Genomic DNA, 13,678 nt, shown 5'->3' with positions numbered 1-13,678 from the left:
GCATTGGACAGAAACTTCTAATCTAGAGCATGTTTGTACTATCGTGTATTAGATGAAGGTGGCAGTAGACATGTGATTTGACCTCTGTTATATGTGGCCCCTTGGTAAACTTAACTAGAAATTAAATTCTCATGCAGTAGACTTTTGCCATGCCATAGCTCCACCTTGTGGTAGTCTGTAATTGTCTTTCATTTCATCAAACACAAAATCCATACAACACAGAAAATCAGTGATTCAATGACATTTTTTTTTATTTTCAGTGTTTTATAAAAATACTGGACTTTGCCAGCATCTACTCCATTGGCTATAATGTGGTTTTCCCAGAGAATAAGACTAGTAAAGTCTATTTATAGAACGTCCATACGAAACTGTATTTTGGGATAAAGAAAAAAAAAAAATTCTACCCACTGCTCCCCAGATCCTCCCAACTGAATAAAATGCCATGGATTCTATTCACACCTTTAAGATTAGTGCCTCTGGTAAAAAATAAAAAATGCAAAACGGGCCTCTACAGCTGGCTCCTAGTGAGCCATTAGCATCTTACGATTCTTTCTATATAAAGTAATGCATATACATTTCTCCTTTACAATAAATTACTACAGGCACATTCACCCATGGTCATGGTCCCTGTAACACAGTCAAAACCATTGTGTACGAAGACAACGTTTTGCAGGTTGTTATTCACTGATCACTCACACACACACACACACACACACACACACACACCACAAAAGGCAACAAAAAATACATTTAAAAAAAATAAAAAATAATATGAAAATCTGGGCAGCTGATTTTTGGTTGTGTGTGAATGATGCACGTTCAGCTTTTTAAACACTGAAAGCATCTGATGCATACAAGTATAAAGATTTATATAAATATGTACAAAAAAAACAAAACACACCAAGTCCGGTAAAAACATTGTTTTTAAAAACACATTAATGCCAAGAGAAGCTTTTCCATAAACTTCGATAACTTAAGAAACCGTAAAAAAAAGTAGCTCAAATAAAAAAAACAAATAAAACGTTCAATCAATACAGTATATTTTTACCCCCCTGGTTGAGTCTGTTGTAGCCTAGACTTGCACAGGTTGTAGCACCAGCAAATATTTAATATGCACCATAGTGCTGCCATGAATCACCCCTGCAGTATAAATAGCAAGAAAGTGAACACGCAGTACCAATAATACATGAAAACAGAATAAATTAGTGTCAGGCCTTGTGCAGGTATTTACAGGGTTAAATCCAGGGTTGCTGCAGAGAGTAGATTGAAGTGAGTGTGAGAATCATGATGGCAGTGAAGGTTGCAGCAGTCTTGCAGCACATTACAAGACAGACTCAGCTCCGGCACATTCATCACATTAGACCAGTGATTTTCACAAGTCGGTCCTTAGAAACCATATGAAGGTTTTTGCAGCCACCAACCCAATTGCTTGAGTTTAGTTGCATAGCTCATTGATTCATTTGAATATATTGCAAGCTACAGTATTTAGAATGGAATAGATTAAAATGGAGCATACGCAGCGTGGAGTCATACCATTTACCCATGAGCAGCTCAGTTAATATAATCAAGACACGAGGTGGAATGAAAACCAGCAACAAGAGACCGTTGGGCTGCTCGTCCACTACAGAGGAGACAGTAAACACAATGATGGGTGTGAGGAATACCAGGGCTGCTGTGGAATATCAAGTAAACAGAGTTAAGGAAGGACTCCCCCTAGAGGTGAGGGGGTTGCATGACCAGATTCAGTCCACATCACAGGGCTCGCTGCTAGGCCGGTCCCCGACCTGACTCCGGTGGCTCATGGCGCGCTGGAAGGCGGTCTGCACAGCTTTACGGATGCCAGAGGAGCGGCCCTCCTTCAGTTTGAGCTTGTCCACAGTCTTATTGATACCAAAGGCAACCATCTTGGATCTAGGAAGCCATTGCCTGTCAAATAAAGTGACGTAGTGTTAGCATAATAGTAGAAAAGTGTATAATGCTAACAATTTTACTTGACTACTACTGGTCCTCAAGAAAACGTGAACCTGGGCATTTAAACTGTTGGCCACGTTAGAAGATTATACAAGTGGCGAACCATAGAAGGGGAGCGTCATCTCACCAGCTGTGCTTGTTGTCGAAGAATTGGACGAGGAAGAGTTTCTCTTCGGACTTGGACTGCATCAGTTCTCCGACTCTGAGGACGTCCAGAGGGGGCAGGGAGACCCCGTGGTGGTGACGCCCCACCCTCTGCAGCTTGGGGTCTATGATCTGCATTGGGGGTGAGAAAAGTGATTGACTCTAGTGGTCTGAAAACAAGAGGACGCAGTGAATCCTGGTGGTGCAGCAGTGGTTCAGATTGGTGGACCGGAACTGACAAACAATCACACTAACAACAAACTACCAAACACGGATGCCATGCTACCCGAGTCACCCGGAAAGCTCTAAGCGATCTGTATTACTCCTCAGCGACTTCTAACACACTCATACCATCCACAACACATTGGAGCTGAGCAGCTTGCTGCATGAGTGTGCACAAACACGAGCTACACCACTTACGATGAGACGAATGGATGGGAAATGAGACATATAGATGGCCAGTCTCTGGGACACAGGCTCTCACTCACCAACGCAGGGTAGGAGGGATATCCACTACATTTTGCCCAAACTAGTTTAAGGGGTTCAGCACTAGAGGACATCCAAATATTTCCGTTGACAACTTCTACGGAAGCAGGAATAACGACAAGCAAGTTATGGGGGGGTTCACTGCAAACACACAGGAATACTACTCTAAAAGCCATGCTCACACTGATAGGGAAAGACAACAGTAGCAAACAAAAACAAGAATGTACATTCACACAGGGAAATATTACAGGGCATCAAAACATTGAAATACAGTGTTAGTCGTATGAATTATGAAACAACACAAGGTCGATGTAGAGGGTAACCATTCTGCAGTTTGAGACCAAGGAGAAGACGACCGAAAACTTCTGAATTATGTATAGGAAGTGGGATTGATTAGTCTGGACAGGGAGACCATTGCTGCCTTGGGGCATGTCAGCTCAGGCCACTGGGACATTTAAAAAAAAATCCCAACCATGGCCCCTGCGTGCGAAGAGCCTCAGCTGTCTGCTGTCAAACGAGCTCATGTTCCGTGCTCAGACGCAGTCTTGCCAAGAACACAAACTCCTGTCTAAATCAAAATATATACAGTACCAGTCAAAAGTTTGGACACACCTACTCATTCCAGGGTTTTTCTTTATTTTTACTATTTTCTACATTGTAGAATAACAGTGAAGACAACAGAACTATGAAATAACACATATGGAATCATGTAGCAACCAACAACAAAAAAAATTGTTCAACAAATCAAAATATATTTTATATTTGAGATTCTTCAAAGTAGTCACCCTTTGCCTTGACAGCTTTGCACACTTTTGGCATTCTCTCAATCACCTTCATGAGGTAGTCACCTGGAAAGCATTTTAGTTAACAGGTGTTCCTTGTTAAAAGTTAATTGTGTGGAATTTCTTTCCTTCTTAATGAGTTTGAGCCAATCAGTTGTGTTGTGACATGGTAGGTGTGGTATACAGAAGATAGCCCTATTTGGTAAAAGACCAAGTCCATATTATGGTAAGAACAGCACAAATAAGCAAAGAGAAATGACAGTCCATCATTACTTTAAGACATGAAGGTCAGTCAAGTCGGGAAAATTAAGACCTTTGAAAGTTTCTTCAAGTGCAGTCGCAAAAACCATCAAGCACTATGATGAATCTGCCTCTCATGATGACTGCCACAGGAAAGGGAGACCCAGAGTTACCTGCTGCAGAGGATAAGTTCATTAGAGTTACCAGCCTCAGAAATTGCAGCCCAAATAAATGCTTCACAGAGCTCAAGTAACAGACATCTGAACATCAACTGTTCAGAGGAGAATGTGAATCAGGCCAATGGTTGAATTGCTGCAAAGAAACCACTTTATTTTATTTAACTAGGCAAGTCAGTTAAGAACTAATTCTTATTTACAATGACGGCCTACCCCAGCCAAACCCGGACGACGCTGGGTCAATTGTGCGTCGCCCTAAGGGACTCCCAATCACGGCCGGTTGTGATACAGCCTGGAATCGAACCAGGGTCTGTAGTGACGCCTCTAGCACTAGATGCAGTGCCTTAGACTGCTGTGCCACTCGGGAGCCCGAAATTCTATTAAAGGACACCAATAAGAAGAAGAGACTTGCTTGGGACAAGAAACATGAGCAATGGACATTAGACCGGTGGTAATCGGTCTAATGTCCGGATAATCTCCGCCTGTGTGGTTCCCACCATGAAGCTTGGAGGAGGTGTGATGGTGCTTTGTTGGTGACAACGTGATTTATTTAGAATTCAAGGCAGACTTAACCAGCATGGCTACCACAGCATTCTGCAGCGATACGCCATCCCTTCTGGTTTGGTCTTAGTGGGACTATTATTTGTTTTTCAACAGGACAATGATACAATAGACCTCCAGACTGTCTAAGGTCGATTTTTACCAAGAAGGAGAGTGGTGGAGTGCTGCATCAGATGACCTGGTCTCCACAATCACCCAACCTCAACCCAACTGAGATGGTTTGGGATGAGTTGGCCTGCAGAGTGAAGGAAAAGAAGCCAACAAGTGCTCAGCATATGTGGGAACTCCTTTAAGATTGTTGGAAAAGCATACCAGGTGAAGCAGGTTAAGAAAATGCCAAGTGTGCAAAGCTGTCATCGAGGCAAAGGGTGCCCATTTTAAAGAATCTCAAATATTTTTTGATTTGTTTAACACTTTTTTGGTTACTACATGATTCCATGTGTTATTTCAAAGATGAGGTCTTCACTATTATTCTACAATGTAGAAAATAGTAAAAAAGAAAAGAGAAACCCTGGAATGAGTAGGTGTATCCAAACCTTTGACTGGTACTGTATATTGTACCAATCTTAGAACTTGCTAACCAGTCGAGACAAAAAATCCCCTCTACTTAACCTGGGTACCAGTCTGTGTTAATATTCCAATTATTGCCACTCCTTGTCATGCTAAACAAATGTTTGGTATATGACACAGAGTACATGGAGTGGAATGTTAGCACAAAACTAGTCTGGATTTCAGGCTACCCTCTACTTGCCTAAGCTGAGACTTGCAGTCCATTGGAAGCCAATACATGCACAGGATTCATTGATGTTTACTGGCCAATTCGTTTTGGAAAAATTGTAGAATTCCAAATTACTCAAAATAAACGAATATGAATACACTTTTGGTGACAGGGCAATGGCAGATGACTGTTAGCTATTCCAGAAAGAAATGATAAACCGCTACCACAAAAATGGATACATGTATCATTCATAATGTAAGTCCCATCCTGGCCTTTATCTCCTGAAAGTGTATTTGTGCTAAGAACCAGTGTCTCACCTGCTGCAATCTTAGCGGCTTTGGTGAAGTCCCCATTTCCGATACAGGCGATGAGTGCGTTTTTGTCGTCCACTGTGCTCCTACGTGCCATGGATGGCCTTCCTTTCCCACTTTTTGGCACGCTGACCGTGCTGCAGGAAACAAAGGGAAACTTATGTGCCAATCTGCCTTTGACCACAGACGACTCTTAGAGCAGACGCTGGATATAAATGCTAACATGGCATTGTGATGTAGGCCCACTGCCTATCCTGTACCTGGTACTACACAGTAGAGTGCTGCAGGCAGAGGCTGAATTATTGCTAATGTGCTGAGGTGACAATCATACCTGGTGCTACACAGCACGCTGCCGCTAGGGGAGATGCTGGACTCGGAGGTGCAGCGCCTTCGAGGCTCCATCGGCCTAATGGGGCTGGTTTCAAGCTCCGGCTCGACAACAAATCCATTAGCTAGTCCTGGAGACAAGAAAAAAAAAATTGTCTACACACAATCTTGTATCTCCATTACATTTTGCATGTAAAAAAAAAATATATTTTTGGATTATTTCAATTTTACACTGGGCTTTACCTGTGTCAAGACGCTTGATGGGGGATTCCTCCTCATCCTGGTCACAGTCTCCACAGGCACTGTGGGTCCTCTTCCTGGGTAGGAGGAGAGTCTCCAGGCGAGGAATGACCACTGAGAGGAAGGTTTTGGTTCCCAGCAGCGGGGAGCCGAGCTGGTGCTCAGCTGTCCTTGGGGGCTTCTGCGGGCTGGCATTCTTGGACTTGCGAAAGAGCACATTGGTCCGCCTGTTGCCCATGCTAGAGGGCTCTGCGAGCGTGGAGGTGGCCCCAACACTAAGGTGACTGTCGGAGACCAGCGGGTTGTGCCCGTTGAGGGTATCCCGGGGTACTGAGGTAGCGGTCTTGACACCGTTGCACTTGAAAGTCTTGTCCCCATTGGATTTGATGGGCTTGAGCATGGGAGGTTCTGAATGACTGTCTGAGTTGACAAGTGGCGGCGACGAGTTCAACGGCTCTAGTTTCGGTGGGAGCAAAGACTCCCCTTCTATACAACCAAAACAGATTCACAGTAGGAAATGAAAACATTCTGACATGTAGAACAGACAAGCCTTAGCCTACAGTTCATCAAATAAGACATCAAAGCAAGGAGAAAGCATTATTGAACCAATTCTTTGCTTTTAGACCACCTGGTACATACCCTCTTCCTGTGTGCTGTGTCGAGTGGGGGGCAGTGGTTTCTCCTCAGTCTCTGCTGGTTTCGGTTCAGAGGGGGCGGCAGCGGGGTGTCGCGTCTTTAGGTATATCTCGCTGCGAACATCTGTGATGGTCTTTTTGAGCAGCTTCAGTCGCTTGCTGCGAGACGGACTGGACTTCATGGCACTGCTCATGTCCAGCTTCTCCAGCAGCTCTTTCAGTTGCTCTTCCAAAGACATGCGCTGCCGGTTGGCTGGGTTTAGTATCTGGTCCACTGCAAGACACACAAACAACAACTTGATTGGCTGAGCTCAGTTGAGGCCCCATTCCAAAATGCTATAGTACCATAAATCAATAGTTGGATTCAGCAAAGGGTATTTAGTTGATTTGGCTGTGGACTGATAAATATAGAAGTAAACATATGTAGACCATGTTCTTACCATCGTCCCAAGAGAAAGGGGGAGGAGCCTCCACCTTGGGCTGCTCAGGAAGGTGCATCCCGCTGGCAAAGTCAAAGCCGATTCGCTCAGCCTCCCGACAAGTCTTCCTGAGGATGGCCCCACCTCGGTCTTGCAGACGCAGACCGGCCTTGTAGAAGAACGTGTCCTTGGCGTTGTACTTCATGCAGTTGAATATGATCTGATCGAAGTCAGCCTCAAACTCCACCAGGCTCTTGTAGCCGTGTGCATCAATGTGCTTCCTCATGGTGGAGAAGTCCATTGGCTTCTTGATGTGGTCCAAGTAGTCAGGCACCTGAGAAGGATGGGGAGATGGCAAACAAAACATGATGCTGATAGAAAGGGTACCCAAAGAATGAATCAGAACTATATGGTACCATTTGTTTTCAATTTGTGGAAGTAGCATTCTATTGTGGGGTGTGGGAGACCTTACCTCTTTAACGCTGACAGGCTGGGCAAAGATCTTGGCTGGGTCCTTCTCCTGAAGCTGGTCCAGTACGGCTCGAAGTAGAATATTTAAAGGTGTGAGCTGTACCTCCAGAACGGACTGTTGGAGCTTCATCTGAATAAGGACAGGACAGAACAAAGCTGTAGCAGTATACTAATATTTACTAAGGCTTCAACAACCAATCCTAAAGCCTTTTCAACAAAAAGCTAGGTTTCCATCGAATTGGCGACAGATTTTCATGCAAATATTCTAAAATATGCGCGCATTTTCCCACCAGTGGTGTGTTTTCACCAAATGGACTCGTTGAGGATAACCATCAGCGCGTGATGTAGTGTACACGAAATGAACTTCTTCAAAGTTTTCATGTACCAAATAAAAATCAAAAGTTTGTTTCCATCGCATTTAACTCTACCGATAGTTTTGTCACAAAAACTGTTGCGTTATATAGCAAATGTGCCTTCTCTGGTCTTGGAACATGCGCTCCAGCCAAGAGCTCGCCAATACAGTGCAGGTAGAATGTGCAGGTAGGCTATGCATAAAGAATGCATACATAATGAGATTAGTATGGATATGAGCAAGAATATTTTTTATTTGTCAAACAGCAGTCAAACATCGATCATCATGTCACCAGAATCAGACCCTCAATATTTATTGGAAAGGAGCATCAAGACCACTGTGCACTTTCACCACCCTGTGAATTTCATCTGGAGCCTAATAAACCGCATGCTTTCCCGAGTTGTAGTGGGGGGACCACACACACCATATCATCTTGACTCCAAGTTGACTTCGATATGGTGGTTTTTATATCAATATTTGTGCATAAAAAAGGTATTTCCATCGCCATTTCTCACATAATTAATTTTAAAGACACAAAAATATCCTACCATGTCGAACAAACAAATGATCTGTCGGTATTTCTAAAATTAACGAAACGTCCGGTTTCCATTACAGCTGTCATGATTTTTATTTGATTGTACTGAGTATGACTTGACTCGCATAAAAGCCGTAGATTCAAACAAGGTTACAGATTATTTCAAAAGGAGAGGAAATTCATTTTATTTATAGAAGGGCTCACAACTATCCATTGATATGCTGTCACAAACATTCTAATTTCACTACCATGGAAAGTAAGAAAACCAATTCTCTGTACCTCCTCTCTCTTTAGCTTCTCCCTCTTCCTGATCAGTTCTAGCAGTAGGCGAGCTCGCTCCAGGTCTTGGCGTAGGCGGTGCCATTCCTTTAGCTGCTCCTTCATCGCTTGATTATCCTCCATCCTGCTGTCCTGTAACAGAGTCCAAAAACGCATTTTAACGTACATTCACAAGACATAAATCTCAGGTAAAGGGGGGCAGGAAATGACAAGGCGCTACCGTCAATGGACATTGGTGGAGAGCCATTTTGAATATGGCTCTGACTAAAATAAACTAGGCTAATTTTAATTACATTTCTTCTTTTTTATAGTCTATATTGAAATTAATGGCCCATCTCAATTTATATATGTGTAATATTATGTAGTGTCATGTATATTATGCATTTTATTTGTTGTGTTTTGTTTCCTCTTTGGACCCTAATAAAACACCATTGTAATCCCAAAACTTTTGAGAAACGGTGCAAACACAGGAAACTGCTCCATATTTATCACATCAACTATTAGCCTGCTTTATTTTGATTTCCGAGCGCGGAGAAAGGTTTTAAACACAAATGTAATTTTTAAAGCAGACACGATTCTCTATCTCGAGGATTTGGATGCCATGAAAGTTACTGAACAATTAGACTGACCAGCTGCTCTGGTTTGGGGACCTGGGTGTTGGCCTGTAGCCGCCTGATCAGCGGAACGCCCTTCCTTGACTGTCTCTTCAGCATCCAGTAGCTCAGGACCCGCTCCACAAACACCTTCTTCTTCTGGACAGACACTTGATTGAGGATTGTGTCAAAACTGGAAGGGGGAATATGTTAGCATTGCTCATTTAGGAAAATATTTAGAAACATTTGGTTGGTAGACAAATGAAGTAGAAATAACATGCCTACCTGCTGGGGGTTATACTAGGCCCAGGTGCAGCAGGAGCCTCTTCCTCTACCTCAGGCACCACCACTACCATCTTACTCTTCTTCAGCCACCCTTTTAACCTCCTCCTCCCTCTTTTGTCACCCCTCTTGTGACAGACACCGTTTTTAGCGTGGCCTTCCTCATAGATGGCGAGGGGTCTCCGGGTGCACCCTTTAGGAGTGTGAGCGCAGCAGAAGGCTGTCTTCTTCACAGAGAAAGTGGGCGAACCGGTCTCTGTGAATTCCTTGAAAGGCTCCATTTTCATGTAGAGGCCGGCCTTTTGGGCACAGCTGACGTGAAAGGCTGTGTAACAGTTAACCTTGTGGCACTGGATGCAGGCCCCGGCACCTTTCTCCTTGCAGAGGTAGCAGGTGAGCTTCCAGCGGGCGGGCGGAATATTGCTGACACCGTCGATGGGCTCAATGAAGACCGTGTCAGAGAAGCCCACCTCTGGCACCCACAGGGCACACACCACGTGGCCCCAGCGGTCATCGTCCGTCTTCTTCAGGGCGCCACCCTTGTTGGGGCAGAAGACACACTCAGCGGGCCGTGAGGGGCACTGGAGGCAGTGGCGACACAACCACTGGCCCTCTGGGATGTAGGGAACACCGTAGCACTCCTGGTGCACGGCCATGTTGCAGGAGTCACAGAAGAGAATAACATTGCTGTCCTGGCCGTCTCCGTCCATGCAGATGCAGCAGACAGCGTCCTCGTCAATGAGGGACTGGGGGTCACTCCGACCCTGGCTGTCAAAGAAGGACTCCTTCTCAAAGCGGTCCATAAGGAACTCAAAGAGGTTCTGGGACACCTGGCTGACACCCTCACTTTTCCTCTTGTCGTTGAGCAGATCCAGCCAGGCGTAGTCCTCCTCATCCATGTCGTATTCCACCTCCTCATCCAGCTCTTCGGCCGTCTTCTCACAATACATATAATAGATGGAGGGCCTCCGAGACACTGCGGGAAGGTTGTACTCCACAGTGCGGAACTTGGGTTCCAAGAGGGCGCTCCCTTGCGGGTCAGCGACATGTGTGGTGGTGAGGGCAGTGCTCCTCTTCTGCTGGTTATCTTTGAGTCTCACCGAGCGCACCAGGACTAGCTGGGGCTTCTCGTTGTTCTCCTTGTTGCTGTTGCACTCCATGATCTCTTGGGCCGTGGGGTCATCGTCGGTGATGACATCCAACTTGTCATATATGCTGATCCTGTGCACGCGGCCATCTATCTCCAGGTCCACCATGCGCTGGGCCTGGGCGTAGGTCAAGGTCTCCTTGTTCGGTGAGGGTTTAATGGGAGAGGGGGGCCTCTGGGGCATGGACATGCGATTATGATGCCGTACTTTTTTCTTCATCTTGAAGACCTAAAGAACCTGCAAAAAAACGATTTGATTGAAATTTCACTTGGGGCAATACCAACCAAGATTGTAATAAATCATTAGCCAGCCACAATTTCCATGTCTTGGTTTCAGTTATGTCTACTATTCTGACATAAAATAAGGCTCTACATTAACAAGACAATGCCTAGTCCGAATGTGGCGATGTTTTCCATTGTGTACAGCATAACCATGTACATTTACATAGATGTAGAACAAACTAAACGTCCCTTGTCTGTCACGCATGTTTAATCAAATTATATTTTAACTTAGTCTGACGATTGATTGTCCGTGGGGTTGCTCATTCAGCTGGTCGACATTTGAAGAAATATCCACAGGGAAGTATTATTAAACAGACTACAACATGTGGGTCTCTGTGTGCGGAAATAATGATGTTTGCTCATGACCTAAGGCACGTGCTCAAGACGGAAGTGCATGCAAGTGATGCATTCATACTAACCCAAGTCTAGCAGGTGTTTACATGGTTTTGCGAATGTGCCAGAAATGTCACTGGTAATACCTGCACTATTAAAAGTCGGGTAAATAATACTTTCCTGTGGATATTTTCCCTCAAATTTCGACTAGCTGAATGACCAATCACACAAACAACCGGTAGAGTAATATCAAATGTAATTGTAGTCAACATTCTGGCTTGTAAGAAAATGTGTCAAGTTTGAGCTTTTTTCAGACTATACCAATAACTTGTACCAGTCTGATTAATTAGGCAACCATTTAGCTAGCCTGGGCAACGTTAGTCAACAAACAAAACAACATAGCTAGCTAATGTTAGCTAACTTACTAACTTGGCAATGCTAAGTTGTGCTAGCTAGCTAACTGCTTATTAAACAAGTCACAATTAGATAGCTACTTTAAAGTAATGGTAGGTGCCGTTGTAGCCATTAGGCTAGCTGGCTAGAAGTTAACTGGTTAACGTTCGCTAGGCTAACTTAGTGTAAAGCCAGTTTGTGGCCAACTAGCTAGCAAATTAGCCAGATTCCGAGCTAACGTGGTAGCTACTGAGCAAACTAACGTTACCTTCAATTTGTTGAGCAAGGCATAAATATAATGTATATGAAGCCAGGAGAGGAAGATCCCGTAAAAGTACAGCGCCAACAGTCTCACTTACTAGAAAGAGTTAGCTAGCTAAAACAGTTCGTTCACAATACGCCAAGAGGGGAATATGGCGTCGGACTAAACAAGAATCCGAGTCCATTCGTTAAAGTTATAATTTTCCACCCTAGCATGTATAATACATTTATATAAATTATTTTAGGTCGGTCTAAAAAGCATGTGTGTGTGTGGATAGGAAATTTGGCTATACCTACCTTTGTATTTTCAGTAATTCTGCTTTTGAAAACAGCAGCGCTTGCAAGCAATGGCGCCGAAGTAGCCTGCGCAGAGCAGCAGCAGTAAATCCACACACAATCCTCTCATCCAACGGGCACCGCTCGAGCAGTTTTGAATTATAAATTTGAAAGATACCAAGAGGTATCCACGACGACTGTCTAAATTCCAAATTCGATTCTATTTCAAACATAAATATTTCGGAAAAGCCACCAAATACTAGCTAATGTCCTTTTCCAACTGGCTAATAATCAGTAACTAGCAAGCTACCCCTGGTTTCTTTTCCCCAACAACAATGCGGTTGTGCAATGTGCAGCGACTCCATAGAGATGGATAGAGCACGCTAGTGCCCAAAATCTAGTTTTAGCATGGGCAGCGCCTTCTACGTTAAGTTTTATTGGCGAATCGCAACCAACTGACAGGTGCATACGGCGCCACATACTGTACTGGATTGTGAGGCCAGAAACGATCTATCTATACCACTATATTCTCCTAACTAACCCTTAATTTCTAATAATATAAAATAATTCCCTACAAGCCTCACTACTCCCATCATCCCCACCCAAAATACCACCCACTCCACATTCCTGTCCAACCTCTCTGACCATATCAAACAACCTCTCCGTTTCTACATCATACATTTCACAAAATAATAATACATGTTCAACCGTTTCCTCTACCATACATCCATTACACATTCCAGTACCAATTTCAAAGATTAATTAAATCCCGAATTCCCTTATCTCATCCTACACCACATAACCTCCTACCTTCTCTTGTCATTATGTGACACTATCTCCCATACAGATTTCCTTGCACTATAAAAATGTCTGCCCTTACTACTTTCATTCCATTGTCTCTGCCAGCAATCTAACACATTTTTCAGGATCAATGTTTTAATTTCCCTCTACCCAACTGCACCTGTATATGCACAATATCATTTTCATTGGTCGTTTTGCTATTATATCTACGATATAATTTCCATAAACACCTGTATGAGCCGGAATCCAACAGAACAGAATTTCAATACCATTTCTTTGTAACCCTAACAACAGCATCATTCTTTCTAACCATAAATCCTAACGTTCTGACTTTCCAGATCTTAAACTACACAAAACTGATGCAGAGTCCCAACATATTACTACTCTTCTTGGTTGCACCTCCTCTGTCCATTGCAATCCAACAATTATCGCAACCATTTCTGTTGAATATACAGATAAATCATTAGTCTCTTGCATAGATTAACATCAAACTCAGGAATAAGTACAACTGCTCATGTGTTCCCATTCAGGGGATCCTTTGAACCTACTTCATACACCGCAAGACAATAATAAAACTGATTACTAATATATTGATACACTATTGTTTCTACATTATCTCCTTCACTCCATTGTTTATTTTCTTCTGTCATGCTAAAACGGCTA

At 43.7% G+C, this 13,678-nt stretch overlaps 1 protein-coding gene across 2 annotated transcripts; it reads right to left on the bottom strand.

Moving 5' to 3' along the window:
• Positions 1-226: 226 nt before the first annotated feature.
• LOC106584573 (bromodomain-containing protein 1) lies at positions 227-12,603 on the bottom strand. Of its 2 annotated transcripts, XM_014170010.2 has the most exons (12): positions 12,236-12,601; positions 9,526-10,907; positions 9,277-9,433; positions 8,648-8,779; positions 7,483-7,611; positions 7,032-7,344; positions 6,596-6,865; positions 5,960-6,442; positions 5,721-5,847; positions 5,396-5,526; positions 2,099-2,247; positions 227-1,926 (listed from the first exon to the last, which is right to left on the bottom strand). In XM_014170010.2, exons 2-12 carry the CDS (start codon positions 10,887-10,889, stop codon positions 1,912-1,914), a joined length of 3,270 nt encoding a protein of 1,089 aa, XP_014025485.1. In that variant the 5' UTR covers positions 10,890-10,907; positions 12,236-12,601; the 3' UTR covers positions 227-1,911. The 2 variants fall into 2 exon arrangements, with proteins under 2 accessions (XP_014025485.1, XP_014025486.1); XM_014170011.2 differs by lacking the exons at positions 227-1,926; positions 2,099-2,247 and adding an exon at positions 4,155-4,595 and having other exon boundaries at positions 12,236-12,603.
• Positions 12,604-13,678: the final 1,075 nt, after the last annotated feature.

This window comes from Salmo salar, chromosome ssa23, assembly GCF_905237065.1.
Source record: "Salmo salar chromosome ssa23, Ssal_v3.1, whole genome shotgun sequence".
Lineage (NCBI taxonomy): Eukaryota > Metazoa > Chordata > Actinopteri > Salmoniformes > Salmonidae > Salmo > Salmo salar.
This window is presented reverse-complemented; position numbering and strand designations above follow the sequence as displayed.